At 51.4% G+C, this 19,249-nt stretch overlaps 1 protein-coding gene across 2 annotated transcripts in view; it reads right to left on the bottom strand.

The window, feature by feature from the left end:
* The window catches only part of kcnab2a (potassium voltage-gated channel subfamily A regulatory beta subunit 2a), a 71,277-nt gene that overhangs the window by 42,480 nt on the left and 9,548 nt on the right, over positions 1–19,249 (bottom strand). Inside the window, exons 3-4 of one of the 2 annotated variants that reach the window (XM_067239736.1) lie at positions 5,174–5,342; positions 3,435–3,476 (exon numbers count right to left, since the gene is read on the bottom strand). In XM_067239736.1, the coding sequence (XP_067095837.1) occupies positions 3,435–3,476; positions 5,174–5,250 (119 nt within the window). In that variant the 5' untranslated portion in view covers positions 5,251–5,342. The remainder of the gene's footprint in view (positions 1–3,434; positions 3,477–5,173; positions 5,343–19,249) is intronic. The other variant, XM_067239822.1, reaches the window with a different exon arrangement.

Genomic DNA, 19,249 nt, shown 5'->3' with positions numbered 1-19,249 from the left:
CACACCCAGACTGGGAGGGCCTTCCTAGGAAGCCTCTAAACCAATTAGTGATTGAGAAAGTGCCTCCCCACCCACCCCGCCCTCCTCCATCCTCTCACCACTTTGCACCCTCCCTCCCGCCATCACCACCGAAACCCCTCCCTCCCCCCCATCCCTGCTGCATCTGAGAGAGGATATCAATTCATGTCAGTGAGTGGTCTAGTTGGTTTCTGCTAACTGAAGCAAATACTATCAGGTTTGAATAATTCACCAAAAGCTTTCGTACTAAAAGCCCTTCTTACTGTTGTTCCACAGGAAAGAATACTAAGAGGCATGCAGCCTGTAATGAGGCCTGAGAGTAATGCGCACACACACACACCTAGCAGGCGCGCACACCCACACACACACACCCAGCAGGCGCGCACACCCACACACACACACACACCCAGCAGGCGCGCACACCCACACACACACACACCCAGCAGGCGCGCACACCCACACACACACACACATACACCCTGCAGGCACGCACACGCATGTGTAAAACCAATAGTCAGCAGTTCAACTGCATTGTAAGCCACAGAACAGCGGTTTTCTGGGACCAGCACATCAAAATGTCACTTTCAGCTTCATCTATTATGACCAATGAAGTACCAGAGAAATGCAGATGAGTGTTAACAGTCCCCTGTGTCGGAGCTAAGTGTTTAGCTTTCTTCATGCTTCCAACACAGACAGCAGGAGGTTCTGGGACCACCACAGCACGTCCTCCTCGCACGCACGTGTTGCCTCACACTAACCCTCCGAAAAAGTCCCACCATGATCAATACCCACGTGACAGCTTGACAGGAGGGGGGGGGGGGGGGGGGGGAGAAGAACCGCTGTCTCCAGGAAACCATCCATTTGGCTGGACGCGGCAAACGGGCTAAAGGCCTCTGGAGCAGGAAACGACAGCAACACGATAAAAGCCTTGTGCTCCGTAGGGTCTCCTTCACGTTACGGCACGGCTCCCTGGCAGAGTGACAGCCTGTTCCATGCTGGAGCACAGAACAGCCGTGCGTGAAGGGGGGGTGAATGGTACTGGACTTTGGGCGGTGCTTGAGGACATGATGGTGGATGATGACGGATAGACTATGAGGAATGCATGAAACGACAGTTTTATTAGCTGAGCGCGGAGGAAATTGAATGTACTGTTGGTTATGAAGTTGGGAAGGGTAGATGCTGAAATGTTTTGAATGATAGGCTGTGCCTTGAAATCCTGCTGCCCGGATCAGTCTGCCCTAACCTGTGACAGACCAGGCCAGGCCAGGCCCGGCAAGAACATGACAGGCCAGGCCAAAGCAGGTCAGGCCAAACCTGGACATACAAAACCAGTCCAGATCAGTCCAGACCAACCCAAAACACCCAGAACAGAAGGAACCAGGGCAGGCTCAGACCAGACCAGACCCAGGGAAGGCTATGCCAGACAAGATCATCCCAGAACAGAAGGAGCCACACCAGACTAGGCCGGACTAGACCAGACCAGATAAGATCATCCCAGAACAGAAGGAACCACACCAGACTGGGCCAGACTAGACCACACCAGATAAGATCATCCCAGAACAGAAGGAACCACACCAGACTGGGCCGGACTAGACCACACCCTCAGTGAGACTCGTGGTTCTGGACAGACGACAGAAAAAAATCCAACAGAGGGCTCACTGAACACTCCGGTCCACGTCAGGGATTTTATAACCAGATCAGCAGAATAAAAAGCTCATCTCAGCCCATAAAACCTGATCCCTGCTGATCCAGAGCCCGGCAGGCCAGACAAACACACACACACACACACACACACACACACTGGCCAGAGGAGAGCCCCACCCCTTGGCTGAGTGGAGTCAAGTAGACCACAGCTGGGCTTCACAACAAGAGCACCATGAAGACACAGTCCAGAAACACCCCAAACATGTAATACCACAGCACCATGAAAACACAGTCCAGAAACACCCCAAACATGTAATACCACAGCACCATGAAGACAGTCCAGAAACACCCCAAACATGTAATACCACAGCACCATGAAGACACAGTCCAGAAACACCCCAAACATGTAATACCACAGCACCATGAAAACACAGTCCAGAAACACCCCAAACATGTAATACCACAGCACCATGAAGACACAGTCCAGAAACACCCCAAACATGTAATACCACAGCACCATCAGCAGCCGCTCTGCTCTCCGTCTCTGGAATGCACTACCACCCCAACTCAGAAATATTGACTCATTCCCCCATTTCAAATCGGAACTCAAAACCCATCTGTTTAAAACTGCATATTCAATTTAAATGTCAATTACTCTGCCTATTTCTGCTGTTTTTAATGTTGTTGTATTCTTTATTTTTGCTGTTTTTAAATATAATTTGTACAGTGTCCTTGACTGTCGAGAAAGGTGCCTTTAAATAAAATGTATTATTATTGTTACGGTCGTCGTTGTCTAGGGGGGAATGTTAGTCGACTGAGACCGATGCTAGAGTAAACCGCGGCAGGCCCAGACAGGTGAAGAGACAGGTGGAGAAACTGGAACACCCACCCCAGCCAGGTAGACTCCCACCCCAGTCTCCAGGACACCCCAAGCCGCCGTTCCGTTCAGCGAACAGCTCGCTCGCGGTTGGTATTGTTGATCAGGTTATATATATTCGGTACATTAAGCACGGCGTTTGCACAAGAAAGAAAGATCGGCAGCAGTGGGGAAACATCCAGGGGGACAACCGGTCGCATCGATGGTGACGTCCACTCACAACAACTCTGAGATTCCCCACATCTTTCCGCCATCCGGGAGTTCAAAAAGGATAAACCCCTCCCCTTAATTACCTGGGCCCCAATCAGGACACAGTCCCACTCCCCTTTCCAATCCCCACCATGTGCAAGGCCGCCGCGCCAAGTGTTATCTTTAAAAGTTACTCCCGAGAAAGTAATATAAACCTCCCTCTCACCCTGCCACTAGGCATGCGCGGAACAATTACCATGAAGACACAGACCAGAAACACCCCAAACATGTCATACCACAGAACCATGAAGATGGTCTACAACACCCCACCCCCAAAGATGTGGACTGGACAACACACCCTGAACATCTGCTCAACAGTATCCTGAGGATGTCTATAAGGACTACTTGACCATGTGATCGCCCTGAGATCTACAACCCAGTAGATGTGCCCCCCCCCCGAGGGGCATGTGCGAGGCTGGTCGCCAGGTGGTGTAGATGCAGGCTCCAGGGCCTGATGTGTCTGTGAGGAAGGTTACAGTTGAAGCCTCACATACAGCAAGTGCATCCTAAATGTCTGCAAGGATGGGAGCAGACCTTTCAAGGCAGAGAGAGGGAGCGAGACAGAGAGAGAGAAAGAGAGAGACAGAGGAAGAGAGAGAGAGACAGAGGAAGAGAGAAAGAGAAGGAAGACAGGGGGTAGTGTTACCTGTAGAACTGCAGCTGTCGTTTGGGGCTCCCATAGCGAGCGCTGACGTGAGCAGAAGAGAGGGAAGAGGGGGACAGAGGAGCAGAGAAGAAAAGAGGAAACATGGGGGATGAAAAGAGGAACAAAGAGAGCTCAGGTTAGCGAAGAGCAGAGGACAGAAGAAGATATTACTGATTGAGATAGATGCAAGCGAGCAAACACACACACACACCCTGCAGGCACACACACACACACCCACACACACACACACCCTTCAGGCACACACACACACACAAACACACGAGGCAGAGACAGTGGAAGAAAGAAACCAGGACATGAACAGCAGAGATGGAAAGAAGCTCAGAGAAGCTCAGACACAGACGTGACTCAGTGGAGGCCAGCCAGTCTTGTTATGAAGCAAGCCAGGGCCAGAGAGCAGGGCCAGGGCCAGAGAGCAGGGCCAGGGCCAGAGAGCAGGGCCAGGGCCAGAGAGCAGGGCCAGGGCCAGAGAGCAGGGCCAGGGCCAGAGAGCAGGGCCAGGGCCAGAGAGCAGGGCCAGGGCCAGAGAGCAGGGCCAGGGCCAGAGAGCAGGGCCAGGGCCAGAGAGCAGGGCCAGGGCCAGAGAGCAGGGCCAGGGCCAGAGAGCAGGGCCAGGGCCAGAGAGCAGGGCCAGGGCCAGAGAGCAGGGCCAGGGCCAGAGAGCAGGGCCAGGGCCAGAGAGCAGGGCCAGGGCCAGAGAGCAGGGCCAGGGCCAGAGAGCAGGGCCAGGGCCAGAGAGCAGGGCCAGGGCCAGAGAGCAGGGCCAGGGCCAGAGAGCAGGGCCAGGGCCAGAGAGCAGGGCCAGGGCCAGAGAGCAGGGCCAGGGCCAGAGAGCAGGGCCAGGGCCAGAGAGCAGGGCCAGGGCCAGAGAGCAGGGCCAGTCTGGGGTGAACAGTGCCTGGGCTCTGTCCTCACACACGGGGGCTCCTGGTGAGCCTGGTCTTGGTCCTCAGGCATGTACCGCCAACACTCAGCAGACCAGAACCCAAACAGATCCAAGCTTGACTGGCCATTAAACACCCATGTCTACAGTAGTTCAACCACTCATTCACTTTCCACAAATTCACTGTTCTGTCTTGATTCACGAAACTAAGACTGTAAGATGATTTTATAGTTGGGGGGGGGGGGGGATTTTGAGAATTGGAGACGTATCTGAAAAAACGAAATCCACTTTGTGAGAGCTGTAGCCTCTGTGTTCAACTCAGACCAAAGGCCTCACAGTGATGTAGCGATCCATGGAGAGCTCACTGTGGCGCTGCTACAGACACCAGAGATTGGAGCAGAGAAGGATGGCTGGCGCCACCTGTTGGCCACATGTAGCAATGCAGGATGCACTGTGACTGAGACGGGTGTTTCCACTGCTGCTGATACATGCACCCTGTCCCCAGGAGAGGGGGGAGGATGGGGGAGTGGGAGTGAGAGTGAGAGTGAGAGTGAGAGTGAGAGTGAGAGTGAGAGTGAGAGTGAGAGTGAGAGTGAGAGTGAGAGTGAGAGTGAGAGTGAGAGTGAGAGTGAGAGTGAGAGTGAGAGTGAGAGTGAGAGTGAGAGTGAGAGTGAGAGTGAGAGTGAGAGTGAGAGTGAGAGTGAGAGTGAGAGTGAGAGTGAGAGTGAGAGTGAGAGTGAGAGTGAGAGTGAGAGAGAGAGTGAGAGTGAGAGTGAGAGAGAGAGAGAGAGAGAGAGAGAGAGAGAGAGAGAGAGCACAGCTCTGCTTGTGGCCTCACCTGTAGATCATGCCAGGTGAGCCGGTCTGGCGGAGGGAGAGGCGGGCAGGAGAGTCTGTGGTCGATTCAGGATACATGAGGAAGGAGTCGGGGGTCAGGGGCCAGCCTGACGGGGGGGGGGGGTCTCTGTCACCGGGACAACGGGGGCAGCTCTCAGCAGTCAGCAGCTCTGGAGGGGGCAGAGAGAGGGTGGGGGGACGTCAGGGCTGGAATCTCAAATCAATTCAAGTACAATTGTATATAATACATATAAACAAATTGTTTTGTAGACAAGGAAAGACGGCATTCTCTCAGAGAGACCCGGGGACGAGCGGTTCATGCCGAGACCTTCTCCTCCAGAGACGTCGCATGCACGGTGATGCCGACACACAGACCATAGGCTGCTGAACATTCTACAAGACCAATGTTCATCTCAAACCAACAAACAAATAATCCAGCGTCTGACATACACTTACAGGACATAATTCGCTGTGAGGGGAGCTCAACGACACCTCACTGAGAAGAACAACAACAGTGCACTGTCATTTCGCTTTAGAACGCAAGGTCCTTTTTCAAGACGCCGCACCACGCCGACGCCGTGGAAACAGTCCACCAGGTGGCAGCATCTCTCCGCGTACAGGACAGCAGACTTCACGAGAACCTACCACTGATCAAACCACGGTCTCAGGCAGGTTGCTGGAGGAGGTTAACTCTCGCACGGCCAGATCCCACGTCCGACAGAGCTACTATCTCTGGAATAATCACAGACCGCAATGCCGTGGCCTACTTACACACGTTTTGCGGGGAACACTCAAATGCGCACACACGCACGCACGCACTCACACAGACGCAGACAAACGCGTGCAGATATTCACACACACACACACACACACACAGTCCTCACACCTTGCTATCCTTTCCATGCAGTGTGCACACACGTACTTTGTCTGGACAAAATGTGTGTGTTTTGCTCGGAGCAACTTCTTTCTATGAATAATTCAAACGTTTTTTGCCCAAAAAGCAGGGCATTGCTGAAGAGGATTAGGGGGCCGAAAAGAGGAGAAGAAACGGACAGTGGCACGGGTGGGAGGAGGGCTGTGGGAGTGGAGGGAGGGATGGGGTAAGGGAGGGACGGAGGGATGGAGGGATGGAGGGCAGTATCATAGGGACGGCATGGAGGCAGGGAAGGAGGAAGGAAAGGTGATAGGGAGATGGGTTTTTTCTACTCTCCGAGTAGTTGCCTAACACCCACACTAGCAACGCCGCACAGTTCCGCTCTACATCCCAGCGTGTGGGAGTGGGAGAGCAAACAGCACTGCTGACCCTCAGTGTGTGTAGGTGAGCAAGACGAATGGGGTCCTTCGCTGGCAGGCCGGCATCTCTCTGGCCGCCCCTCTTTCATATGTCGCCGAGCCGAGCGCACGTGAGGAGCGCTGCCGACGGCCAGTAATGGACGGCGTAACGACGGACGTGAAGGTGACTTTCTCCCGACATCAATCAGCCATGCTGGAACGAGGCATCAAAGACACGCCACGCACCGAGGACTCGATTTACGCACCCTGGAATCTCAATCACCTCACGCCACAGGAAAGCCCATCTCCTGGTAATGATGACGAGGAGGAGGACGATGACGGTGTCCATCCACGTTTATTGAGACAAGCGCTTGTACGGCACGCCTCGAAACAAGGTTGAGTCGATCAGCGACGGGTTCTTTGAATGAATAATAATATCTTGATATGCTTTCATCCACAGAAACAACACACAGGGGGATTTGAACCTGGGATCTCTAGAACCGAGCAAAGCCCATCCCCAAATGACGTTGAAGCTGTGGTTGTCACTGATGTTTGGAAGGTCGTTGGGTCAGGAATGAGGCACCGTGCGACTGGTTTGCTGAATCTAAGCTTCAAGTGTTGAAGAACCTTTGTTTTTCAAATCACAGTGCCTTGGCACCAGTCCCTGCCATTAGTGTATCCATGGCAGACTCACGGTAGCTGAGCAGGTGTGTTCAGCTATTTTTATGTTGTTTTGGATAACAGCATCGGCTAAATGAATCAAATGGAACTGTATAACTGTGAGGGTGAACTCGACATCCACACAGGATGAAGCCGGATACAAATCATTTTCATGCTCAGGACACATTCCTTTGCTTCCCCCTTGGAAGTGTTAATGTGGCTGGGAGGGCAGATCTGTTTGTGTTCACGCTAGCTACTTTTTGAAAGCTGGGCTTCAGTGAGGCTAACTGCTGTGTTCAGCTGTGTTGAGCTTTGATGAGCTCTGCTATATTTTTCCTCTGTTCTTTCTGCTCTGTTCTGTTCCGCACTGTTCTGTAATATTCTACTCTTCTGTATTATTCTACTCTGTTCTGTACTATTCTGGTCTGTTCTGTTCTGCTATGCACTGCCATGCTGTGTTCTCACACACTCACATGAGGTGTTCTGTTGTGCTGCAGTAGTGTGTTCTACTGCAGTGTTCTCCTCTGCTCTGTTGTACTTTGTTTTCCTCGGTTCTGATCTGTACTCGTCTTCTGTGCTGTGTGTTCTGCTGTGTTCTCTGTTGTGCTGTGTTCTCTGTTGTGCTGTGTTCTCTGTTGTGCTGTGTTCTCTGTTGTGCTGTGTTCTCTGTTCTGTTGTGTTCTCTGTTGTGCTGTGTTCTCTGTTCTGTTGTGCTGTGTTCTCTGTTCTGTTGTGCTGTGTTCTCTGTTGTGCTGTGTTGTGCTGTGTTCTCTGTTGTGCTGTGTTCTCTGTTCTGTTCTCTGTTCTGCTGTGTTCTCTGTTGTGCTGTGTTCTCTGTTGTGCTGTGTTCTCTGTTCTGTTCTCTGTTCTGCTGTGTTCTCTGTTGTGCTGTGTTGTGTTTTCCTCTGTAGTGCTGCTGTTCTGGGTGCTGCTGACTGCATCGATGCGGTAGCTCCTGACTGCCCTGCTGGAGGTAAAGAGTAGCGCTCAGATTTACTACTGTAATATGCCAGGATGCACTCTACAGATTAAAACTGCAGAGGCAGAGAGAGAGAGAGAGAGGCAGAGAGAGAGAGAGAGAGAGAGAGAGGGGCGGGGGGGGGAGGGGGAAAGGGGGATGGGGAGGGGGAAGAGAGATGGGTGAGTGACGGAGAACAAAATAGGAAATGGGGAGACATATTAAGAGAGAGATCGAGAGAGAGGAGATAGAGAGAGAGCGAGAGAGAGAAACACAGACCTCAGAGAAAGAGAGAAAGAGAGAGGGGGGAGGAAGGAGAGAGAGAAGGACAGGATCCTAATCAGATCAGAATCACCCTGTCCTAAACCCTCTCCTCCACCTGACCCAGAAGCAACCTGACAGAAGTGTAGCCTGACAGTGTGCGTACGGGAGTTTGTGTGGATGTATTTAAGAGAGTATATGTGTTATGTTCCTCATGTGTAGGGGAGGCGGTATGCTTGATGTGAGAGGCTGTAAAATAAAACAAAAATTGCACTTCTTGGTGAGAATGATACCTACATACCATAGTCCAACCTCCCAGTATCTCTGTCCAACAAAAAGCTAAACTGAGTCACTAAAGGGGGCTTCTCATACTTCCATGTCCTTGTCCATGACTCTTGAGACAAGGCTTATGTGAGCAGGCAGGGAGGCAGGGAGGGAGGGAGGTAGGGAGGCAAAGATGGACAGAAGAAGGCAGAGAGGGAGGGAGGAAAAGAGAGGGAGGCAGAAATGGAGGCAGAGAGGGAGGCACGGGAGCAGGGAGGGGGAGTGGCAGGCACGACTGGAGCAGGAAACAGCACAGCGCAGCAGAGAACAGCAGAACAGAGCAGAGTCAGAGCATCCTAGTAGAGCGCAGAACAGCAAAGCATATCAGAGTAAACCAGGGTAGAGTATGTCACGGAACAGTGTCGTAGAGTACACAAGCCAGGCTCAGGGCCCAGTACTGATACTGAATCTGAAACAAGCAGAACACAGGTCCTTGAAATGAGAAAATACATCAAATCTTCTGGTAGTTTTGCTCTCAACCAAGCTGTCTATTTTCTCACATCCCTGAAAATGAAGGAGACGAGACAAGGAGGATCTACGGTCCTCATCTCCTTGAGATGTTGACCATTAGAACTGCGGTTGACCCAAGAGAGTGAAGGTCAAACGTTTAATCAGGCTTCCTGTCGTCGACTCAGCCGAGCGTGTTGGACAGGAAGTCCTGAAGGTCAGCCGAGGACCAGGAGAGGTCAGGAGGAGGGCTTAGCTGTAGGTGCAGCTTAGGAAGCCTGCTTCATCAATGACTGTCGTCAAGACGGCTGGTTCTGCATGGTTAATCATTAAGATGGTAGTATCCTCACCAGTGCACCAGAGCCTCTTAAAGGTCAACTTGAGTGTGTGTGTGTGTGTGTGCGCGTGTCTGTGTGAAAGAGCATGAGTATGCGTGTGTGCACGTGCACGTCAGAGTGTGTGAGTGTGTGTGTGTGTGCGTGCACGTGTGTTAGAACGGCCTCCTCTTTGATGGGTCCTGGAGAGCCCTTGATTACAGCACCAGCGCAGGTCATCCGTTGCCAGGAGAGGAAAAAAAGACCCATCAAATCAATTAGCATAAGTAGCCTATTTATACCACCGTACTGGTGACACTCGTCCTTTGTTCCCAATTTGCAGCACAAACAGCTATGAGCTCCACTGTCAGACAGAACAATCTAGAAACACAAAATCACTACAGATGCTAATAGTCATGAAGAGCAAATCCTTTAGATCTGGTAAATGTAGCCTGGCACATGTGTTAACCTGTAAAGCTAAAGCCAGGGAGGCGGGGACACACTGTGTCATGTGTCTTAGGCAGGTCATGAATCATCACCATGGGGTGTTCGAACTGTGCCTGTGCACGTTTGTGTGTGTGTCAAACAGTGCCAGCAGGTTGCCTGCATCATTGGCAGGTTAAAGATGAACCTGCCGTTAGAAGATATATGACTCAGCACCTTGGTTGTTTTCCTATCGACTTAGAGGAAATCGCTCAGGTCAAACGTGTAACATGCTCCCTCGCGCACACAGGGCAAGCAATACTAACAAGCACCCACACAATAACTTCTATAGACGACACACAAAGAATGGGATCAACAGTTCTATCAAAGCAGCATTCAGGTTAGCTAGGACCTCTTACTGAGACTATACAGCTATGCAGGTCCATGCTTAATGTACTGCAACAGTGTTTGGGTCAACTGAATGAATAACATTCATTGAAAAAAATCCCATAAATGTCCCTTTTCTAAAAGTTAAAAGTCGAGTTGCATTCAAGTTAGGCTACATTGTCACTTCTCATTCAACATCTCAGGAGGGTTTTGTGGGCTAAGTGCACTGCCATGGCAGCTAACTAGGCTATAATTAACCTCAATCCAGTGCCATGGTACAGCGTGGCTAGGCTAGGCTAGGCTAGCTAACCTCAGGCAGTGACCGCAGTCTGAAGGAAGCCTGTGCCAGCAGCACTGCAGGGAGGAAACGCGCTGTACTGCAGAGCAGGACACACAACTCACTGCAGCAACTACAGGAAACTCCTCTCTACCACTTGATCTTTGTTTCTACACCCCCACCCCCCAACCACCCACTCCAGCCACTGAGGAGGAAAGACATACAGTAGAGAGAGAAAAAGAGACAAATAGAGAGAAAGAGGAAAGAAAGGCAGGTGTGATGTTAGAAATAGTGTTTTCATGTCGGCAGCTTCACACTTACACCCTGTGCCTGTCTGCCTGTCTGCCTGTCTGCCTGTCTGTCTGCCTGTCTGTCTGTCTGTCTGTCTGTCTGTCTGTCTGTCTGCCTGTCTGTCTGTCTGCCTGTCTGCCTGTCTGCCTGTCTGTCTGCCTGTCTGCCGAAAAGTAATCTGGGAGGGTTGTGGTGGTACAAGGCTGAGGGCAATGCAGCCCGGAGCACGCCTAAACCGTGTCTGCTCAACACAGTCTGTAGATGTAAACACACTCACCATAGCAACAAAGCTTGGATCCTAACGCTTATCTAATAGCCACGATGAAAAGGTAGCCATAATGCAGTTCTGTGTTGAATACAATTTTCTGTTTTTGAAGTTTTGTTTTGTTTGTTTGTTATGGGTTTGTCTTTATTTTATTTTGACAGGCGTAAGGAAGAACCTTCCAGCTGTTGACAGATGTCAAAACACGATCTGTGCCATAAACCTTTAGAGAGACCTTCGAACCACGCTAGCCACGCTAACCACGCTAACCACTTTAGCCACACACTAACACAGTGTCTTGGTCTACAGTGTGGTGCTGATACTCGTGGACCCAGTTTCAGCTGCCTCCGGGGATAGAGACTGGGACACACTGTCAACTTCCCCGCTCCTGCAGCACACTGCCCTGCACGCACTGCAGCAAAAGCAACAGATGAAGTTAGAGAGCAAGTGAAAAAGGGGTGATGGAGGGGGGAGGGAAGTGGACTGAGATGGTGAGACAGAAAGTAAAAGAGAAAGTAAAGGGAAGGAGGGGCGCAGGGAGGGAGGGGCGCAGGGAGAGGGGACATGGGAGACTGGGGAGATTAGATTCTGCAGGGTTTGCAGAAGGCCCAGAGGTGATATATAAATATCTTTGGCACACTGATACGGGACAGGCTAGAGGGATCAATAAATCTAAATCTGGCCATCCGAGAGAGAGGAAGAGCTGAGGCTGAAGTTGGGGCTAGGGCTGGGGCGGGGGCTGCAGTTAAGGCTTGGACCTGGCTTTGGCAGGGCTATACTCCTGAGGGACCTGGATACAGAACTTGTGAACTTGCTACACTTGTTATTACAAAGGCTCTGACCCTGTTACATAAGACTCTCGCATATATGACATCTCAAACCAACTTGACTTTCACAGGAAGATAGAGAAGGAGAGGAGAGGTTACTATAGACGGCCTAGCCCCCTATCATTGAAGAATATGTTCCCTACTCTTTGCTGCACAAATGCACCAATAAATATCAGGGGCGATCGGACATAATGGGCATCGTTCCTCTTTAAAGTTGTAAAGAGGCAGGCAGGCAGGCAAGGAGAGAGGGAGGGAAGAGGCAGAGAAGCAGGGAGCGAGGGAGACAGAGATGCAGGAAGTGAGGCAGAGAGGCAGGAAGGGAGGCAGCAGGAAGGGAGGCAGAGAGCCACTGCGGCAGATACTTCTGATAGACTCCACGCCTTCTACTGCTGCATTTCTATTTATACAATTACACAGCCGTCTCTTAAACACGGCCCTCCTCAATAATTCACAGCACAATGTAGGTTTTTTTCTTTTCTCACTTACTCTCTCTCTCTCTTCCTCCCTCTCTCTCTCCCTCCCCTGCCTCGTCCTGTTGGCCTCTACGCAAGCCGTTGCTAGCCAGCTCTGCGCCAGCGATAAGGAAGAGAATCTCCCTCAGGTTGCTACCACGCGGCTGTGATGGATGCCGTTGCAAGCTGAGGAGGAAACAGAGAGAATGGTCCAGAATTCCTAATGAAATCTGGCGCAAACGCAGTACGGGGCTCCCACTGCTATGAGCAGTCTCTTACCGCCCCCGAGCTACTGCCTGCGGTGACTAGACAACGTTCACACACAAAGACAGGCTGACAAACGCACACAGAGAGATACACACACATACATTTAGTCATTTAGCACACATTTAGTCATTTAGCCGACGCTCTTATCCAGAGCGACTTACAGTAAGTACTGGGACATTCCCCCCGAGGACAGTAGGGTGAAGTGCCTTGCCCAAGGACACAACTTCATTTGGCACAGCCGGGAACCGAACCAACAACTTCTGATTAATAGCCCGACTTCCCCGACATACACACAGGTACACAGACAGTCGCACACAAAGACACATACTGTATACATACACAGACGGACCAACACACACACATTCACACACCCAGGGAGGGGTGGGTGTAAATAAGTCAGAGAGAGCAAGAGAAACTGCAGCTGAAGTTGTGGAAACAAAGAGCTGAGTAGGCAACGGCCGTTCAGAATCCTGATGAGAAAGCAGGGAGGCTACAGCAGGGCGTATGTGTGTGTTGCAATGGGATGAATAAACATGACTGATGCACAGGGTAGTCCAATTAGGCAAAGCCATAGGGACAGTACTGTACAAATGCACACACAAACACAAACAAACACCAGGCACAAACACACATCGTCGAACATCTACGCACATGAAAACCCACACCAGTGCGTCTATTCCTATCCTGCTGCATACTGTACTTCTGATATTGGCACCAACACCCTGAAGAATTGCCTGGCATCGCGGTGCCAGTCTTCCAGTCTGCCAGGGGCCCTGTGAGTCACCTAGGAGGCACGGAGGGGCAGCAGTGGAAGGCTGGGCCCTCTCGGTATCAGCTGGGAGACCAGGGCACGGTGACAGTCCCCCGGTGGAAGCCTAGCCTAGCCTAGCTACAGCATCCTTCTCAGCACAGCTAGCCACACAGGCCAGGGAAGCACACACACACACACACACACACAGACACAAATCACACATAGGGAGTCAGGTGGCTGAGCGGTGAGGGAAACGGGCTAGTAATCCGAAGGTTGCCAGTTCGATTCCCGGTCATGCCAACTGACGTTGTGTCCTTGGGCAAGGCACTTCACCCTACTTGCCTTGGGGGAATGTCCCTGTACTTACTGTAAGTCGCTCTGGATAAGAGCGTCTGCTAAATGTAAATGTAACGTAGAGACACACAGCACACGCGGCACACGCAGACACACATTATGAATAAAATCCCCCAAGGCATGAATAAAGTAAATAGACTGGGTGCCATCTGTCTACTTACATACTGTGACTCACATGTCCACACATGTGAGTCACAGATGCTGTGGCAGGGTCACCCTCCACTCATGGAGCCATCGCCAGATCTTAGGACACGGGCACCAAACTAGCTGCTCAGTATCCTACCAGGTATAGTCACTGGCTCAGTGACTGTTGAAGATGGGTGTCCCTCTCTCTCCATCTGTCAAACACACACACAGAAACCAGAACTCTCTCTCTCTTTATCTCCCTGCTACCTGTCTTTCTCTCTGTCACACACACGTATGCGCGCGCGCGCGCACGCACACCCGCACACACACACACACACACAGAGAGAGAACCCAAGAGAAACCCTTGTGCATGCTTTGTGTGTGGGCTGTGGGCTGTAATCGACGACCTTAGCTGAGATGTTCACCTTATGACCTCTGCAGACCCTATGACATCATGAAATCAATCACCAATGTACCATCGAAGACAAATGTTCATTGTGGTGGACAAGGTCGTAGGCCACGGTTCGGCCTTCTTGGCTCGTTGGTCAGTTTGGCCAATAAGAACCATTTGGAGGCTCCCGTCAGTGTTGGGAGTTTAAAGATGTTATCGTGCCGCATGGTTGGTGCTCCACAGCACACACACTCACACACACACTCTGCAGACTGTGATGGCTGTCAGCTGTCTCAGCTTCTGGCTTGTTCATCGTACAGTGTGACACACAATTGCTGCCAATCCCAGGCTGTCCCTGTTGATATTAAGATAGGGTGGAATTTATGGTGGACTGATATGACTATCTACATGGTAGAGATAGATCTACTTTAATAAGTCAGTTCGCAGGCTAACCCATCTTACAGACTGCTGCAGCCTTTCGGGCATAAAGGGTTAATGTCATTCTGCTTCTTTAACTCCAAGGACACAAACACACACACACAAACACGCCCCAGGCATGCCCGTAACCTGTGTCACACACAATCAACGTGTGAGCGCGGGGCAAGTACTTGTTTACCAGGCTATTTCTGTTTTTCTAGCATCACTGACAAGTGTGTGGGTGTGTGTCATGTACTGTGTTAAGGTGTAGACCAACAGCCTGCCATCTGCATCAAGCCTCACACACTGAACAAGTGGAGTAGGCAGGACATACAGGCCTGTCACGACATGTTATGGATCATAACACTGTGTGAGATGCTAATAGGAAAACCTAAACCTGTCTGTGTGGTTTAAGTCCAAAGGTCAAGGCCCACGTCCTTCAAAGGAATTTTTGTGGCGTCCATGTCTATGGCAAGCGTAGGCACCCGGATTCAAAAGTAGGCAGTTGCGTGATTGAATTGTGTGTGCGTGAGAGAGAGAGAGAGAGTGTGGATGAGTGAATTTCCCATCAGCATTCATGACTGTCAGTGTGTGAGCATCCGTGTTCCGTCTCCAGGGCTGTCAGGCACAGATCTCCATGTTCTCCTCAGTTCTCCATGTCAGCTGTCTGACACTCAGCTGCAGTCTCCATGTTTAATGTGGCTCATGCTGCCTCAGCTCCAGCTCTTCTGCATAGCATCAGGTCTCAGCCTCAGCCTCCTCCCCAGCCCTCAGCCTACTTCCCAGCCCTCAGCCTCAGTCTCTTCCCCAGCCCCCAGCCCTAGCCCTCCCCCCCCAGGCTCAGCCCTTATCCCCTAGTCTCAGCCCCCAGCCTCAGTCTCTTCCCCAGCCCCCAGCCCGAGCCCTCCACCCCAGCCTCAGCCCTTATCCCCTAGTCTCAGCCCCCAGCCTCAGTCTCTTCCCCAGCCCCCAGCCCTAGCCCTCCCCCCCAGCCTCAGCCCCGGTCTCTCAGTTTCCAGTCCTTACAGGACAGTGGCAGGCAGCCCCCAAAGCCATGAGTCAGCAGAGCTCAAGAGTGGGCTTACAGGCTCACACAAACACCTTCCCTCTTCTACACACATGCATTCAACTTACAGTATACCTTCTCTTATGCTCCACACACATCAGCTTCACCTCCACAGACAGCATCAGGCAAGCAAGCCCAGCCTATTGGTGAGTTTGGTCACGCAGCTTTGTCGTGATTGGTCGGGGACTAGCTGCAGAGCAGTTAGCTACAGCTTTACTCAGCAAGAAAAGTCAGGCTACCCACCAACCGCCCCCTTCCTCCGCCCCCTCACTCCCTGTCCTCCCTACTCCCTCCTCTCATCTCCTCTGCTTGCCTTCTGACTGTGTGTGTGTGTGTGTGTGTCTCTCTCTCTCTCTCCACAACATCTTTAAGTGTTTTTTGGGGGGGTTTTCTTCCTCCTCTTTCTTCCTTCCCCTTTCTTCCTCAGACAGACAGAATCCACTGTGTCTTTGTTCACCTTGTGTGTCCAATCTAGACACTATTTGTGGTACTGTATCCCAGCAGGCAGGGCAGTAGACAGGGAAGGGCAACAGACAGGGCAGGGCAACAGACAGGGCAGTAGACAGGGCAGGGCAACAGACAGGGCAGGGCAACAGACAGGGCAGTAGACAGGGCAGGGCAACAGACAGGGCAGTAGACAGGGCAGGGCAACAGACAGGGCAGTAGACAGGGAAGGGCAACAGACAGGGCAGGGAAACAGACAGGGCAGTGGACAGGGCAGGGCAACAGACAGGGCAGGGCAGTGGACAGGGCAGTAGACAGGGCAGGGCAACAGACAGGGCAACAGACAGGGCAGGGCAACAGACAGGGCAGTAGACAGGGCAGGGCAACAGACAGGGCAGTAGACAGGCCAGGGCAACAGACATGGCAGTGGACAGGCCAGGGCAACAGACAGGGCAGTGGACAGGCCAGGGCAACAGACAGGGCAGTAGACAGGCGAGTAGACAGAGCAGCAGCTTGCAGTATTAGTAAGTCTGGCTATGCTGCTCCAGCTAGGGTACAAAGAACGCTGGGCCAAGGGGGAGGGATGTGTGGCCTAGCACACAGACTCAGTCCAGTCACCTGCCAGACCAGAACAGTCAGGAATATAAGAGAACAGACCTTCATCAGACGATGTCAACTACTATTAATTACACGTCTTGTGTTTGTAGTCTTTTGTTTTGTAGTCTCCTTCGCTGCCTCTTTTAATCATATTCCATCTCTCTCTCCCTCTCTACCTCTCTCTCTCCCCCTCGCTCTTTGCAAATGAATAAACTCGCCTTAAGTAAGAGAGCAGCCAGCAATCCAGTCACTCTCCAGCTGGGCTACTCCACACTAAAGCCTTTCAAATCAAATCGTAAGCTGCCAGGTCGGCTACAGAAGATCCCCCCTCATAACTCTGGCATCATAAACTGCACTGTGTCACATAATTCACACACAGACGCACACACACACACAACTCTCTCGTAACACCAAAACACGTCGCCATTATTTCCTGTCACACGTGAAGCGAGACACCGTAGCTCACACTAACTCTGCAGCGAGGTTAGTATCCGGCACACGGAAGGTCATTCCTACATGTGGTTAATGCTCAAACAGAAGACTGTGTCCAGTCACTGTTTGCTTGCCCTCGTTCTCAGGGGAAACCTTAGATTGACTGAGGACTAATCCAGCTCGTCTAACCCACATGGAAGCTGGCACAACATCGGGCTTGGTCTCTCACTTGAGATTGTGTTCAAACAGTGTACAGGGTTTAGAACCCCTCGTGAGAGCGACCGTGAGGCGCCAGGTTGCGGACTGCAGCTTCAGGTCAACCGCAGCACCTTCCAGATCAATCATGGAAATCAATGTGGCCGATGTATTGTTCGCCTGTGCCTTTGATAGTATTTCGAGTCAGTCCCATGATGGGTAAACACACTGAGCTGAGCCTAGTCACCCCCCCCCCTCCTCCCTCCTCCACCTGCATCTTCACTAACACTTTATCACAGGGAATCTATCAAGCTTTTTATTAGCCCATCCAGGCCTACGGCATGCAGTGCCTTCATGGGAGAATATTACAGATCCGGAGAGACGCTCGCCACCTGGGTTATTTAGTAGCCTGTGTGTGTGTGTGTGTGTGTGTGTGTGTGTGTTTGTGTGTGTGTGTAGGGGGGAGGGAGAGAGGGAGATAAAGAGAACAAAAGAGAACGTTGTTGAGAGTGAACATGCTAGACGGACACTCTCAGTTTATATCTTCTGTACAACTGCAGGCCTCCTTCTCCTGTCTAACATCGTGATGTTACAACTGCAGGCCACCTTCTCCTGTCTAACATCGTGATGTTACAACTGCAGGCCTCCTTCTCCTGTCTAACATCGTGATGTTACAACTGCAGGCCTCCTTCTCATGTCTAACATCGTGATGTTACAACTGCAGGCCTCCTTCTCCTGTCAAACATCGTGATGTTACAACTGCAGGCCACCTTCTCCTGTCTAACATCGTGATGTTACAACTGCAGGCCTCCTTCTCCTGTCTAACATCGTGATGTTACAACTGCAGGCCTCCTTCTCCTGTCTAACATCGTGATGTTACAACTGCAGGCCACCTTCTCCTGTCTAACATCGTGATGTTACAACTGCAGGCCTCCTTCTCCTGTCTAACATCGTGATGTTACAACTGCAGGCCTCCTTCTCCTGTCTAACATCGTGATGTTACAACTGCAGGCCACCTTCTCCTGTCTAACATCGTGATGTTACAACTGCAGGCCTCCTTCTCCTGTCTAACATCGTGATGTTACAACTGCAGGCCACCTTCTCCTGTCTAACATCGTGATGTTACAACTGCAGGCCTCCTTCTCCTGTCTAACATCGTGATGTTACAACTGCAGGCCACCTTCTCCTGTCTAACATCGTGATGTTACAACTGCAGGCCTCCTTCTCCTGTCTAACATCGTGATGTTACAACTGCAGGCCTCCTTCTCCTGTCTAACATCGTGATGTTACAACTGCAGGCCACCTTCTCCTGTCTAACATCGTGATGTTACAACTGCAGGCCTCCTTCTCCTGTCTAACATCGTGATGTTACAACTGCAGGCCTCCTTCTCCTGTCTAACATTGTGATGTGACTGACATATTACCTGACCGGCATACTGGAATATAGAAAGCCCCAGAGCTGTGTTTTGTATTGTTCCAGTTAATGCCCCTGTAACAGTGTCATCTCCCCCCCAGGCAACAATAAGGTTCTACCCTAATCCAGTTAACCCTCCCCTCTACATTAGGCTACTTTCTCCAGTACAACCACAGGCTCTCCTCAACTGTACTGGGGATGGGTACAGCTCAGTGGCTGAGCATTTGACAGTAGATTGTGAGGTCACAGGTTCAAATCCCCCTGTGTGACACTTAAATGCTAAATGACTAGGTAAAAAGAAAGACTACATCAGAAAGCTACCTTCTCCTGGTAGGCCTTCTTTATCTGTTAGGATCATCTACTAGATAAGGATCAGAGACACCAGTCACCGTCACACAGACAGGATGAACGAAACATCAGATCTGTCAGCCTCTGGTCACAAACACTGCTCACACCAGTGTGCTGCCT

Source organism: Osmerus mordax, chromosome 1, assembly GCF_038355195.1.
Source record: "Osmerus mordax isolate fOsmMor3 chromosome 1, fOsmMor3.pri, whole genome shotgun sequence".
Taxonomy (NCBI): Eukaryota; Metazoa; Chordata; class Actinopteri; order Osmeriformes; family Osmeridae; genus Osmerus; species Osmerus mordax.
This window is presented reverse-complemented; position numbering and strand designations above follow the sequence as displayed.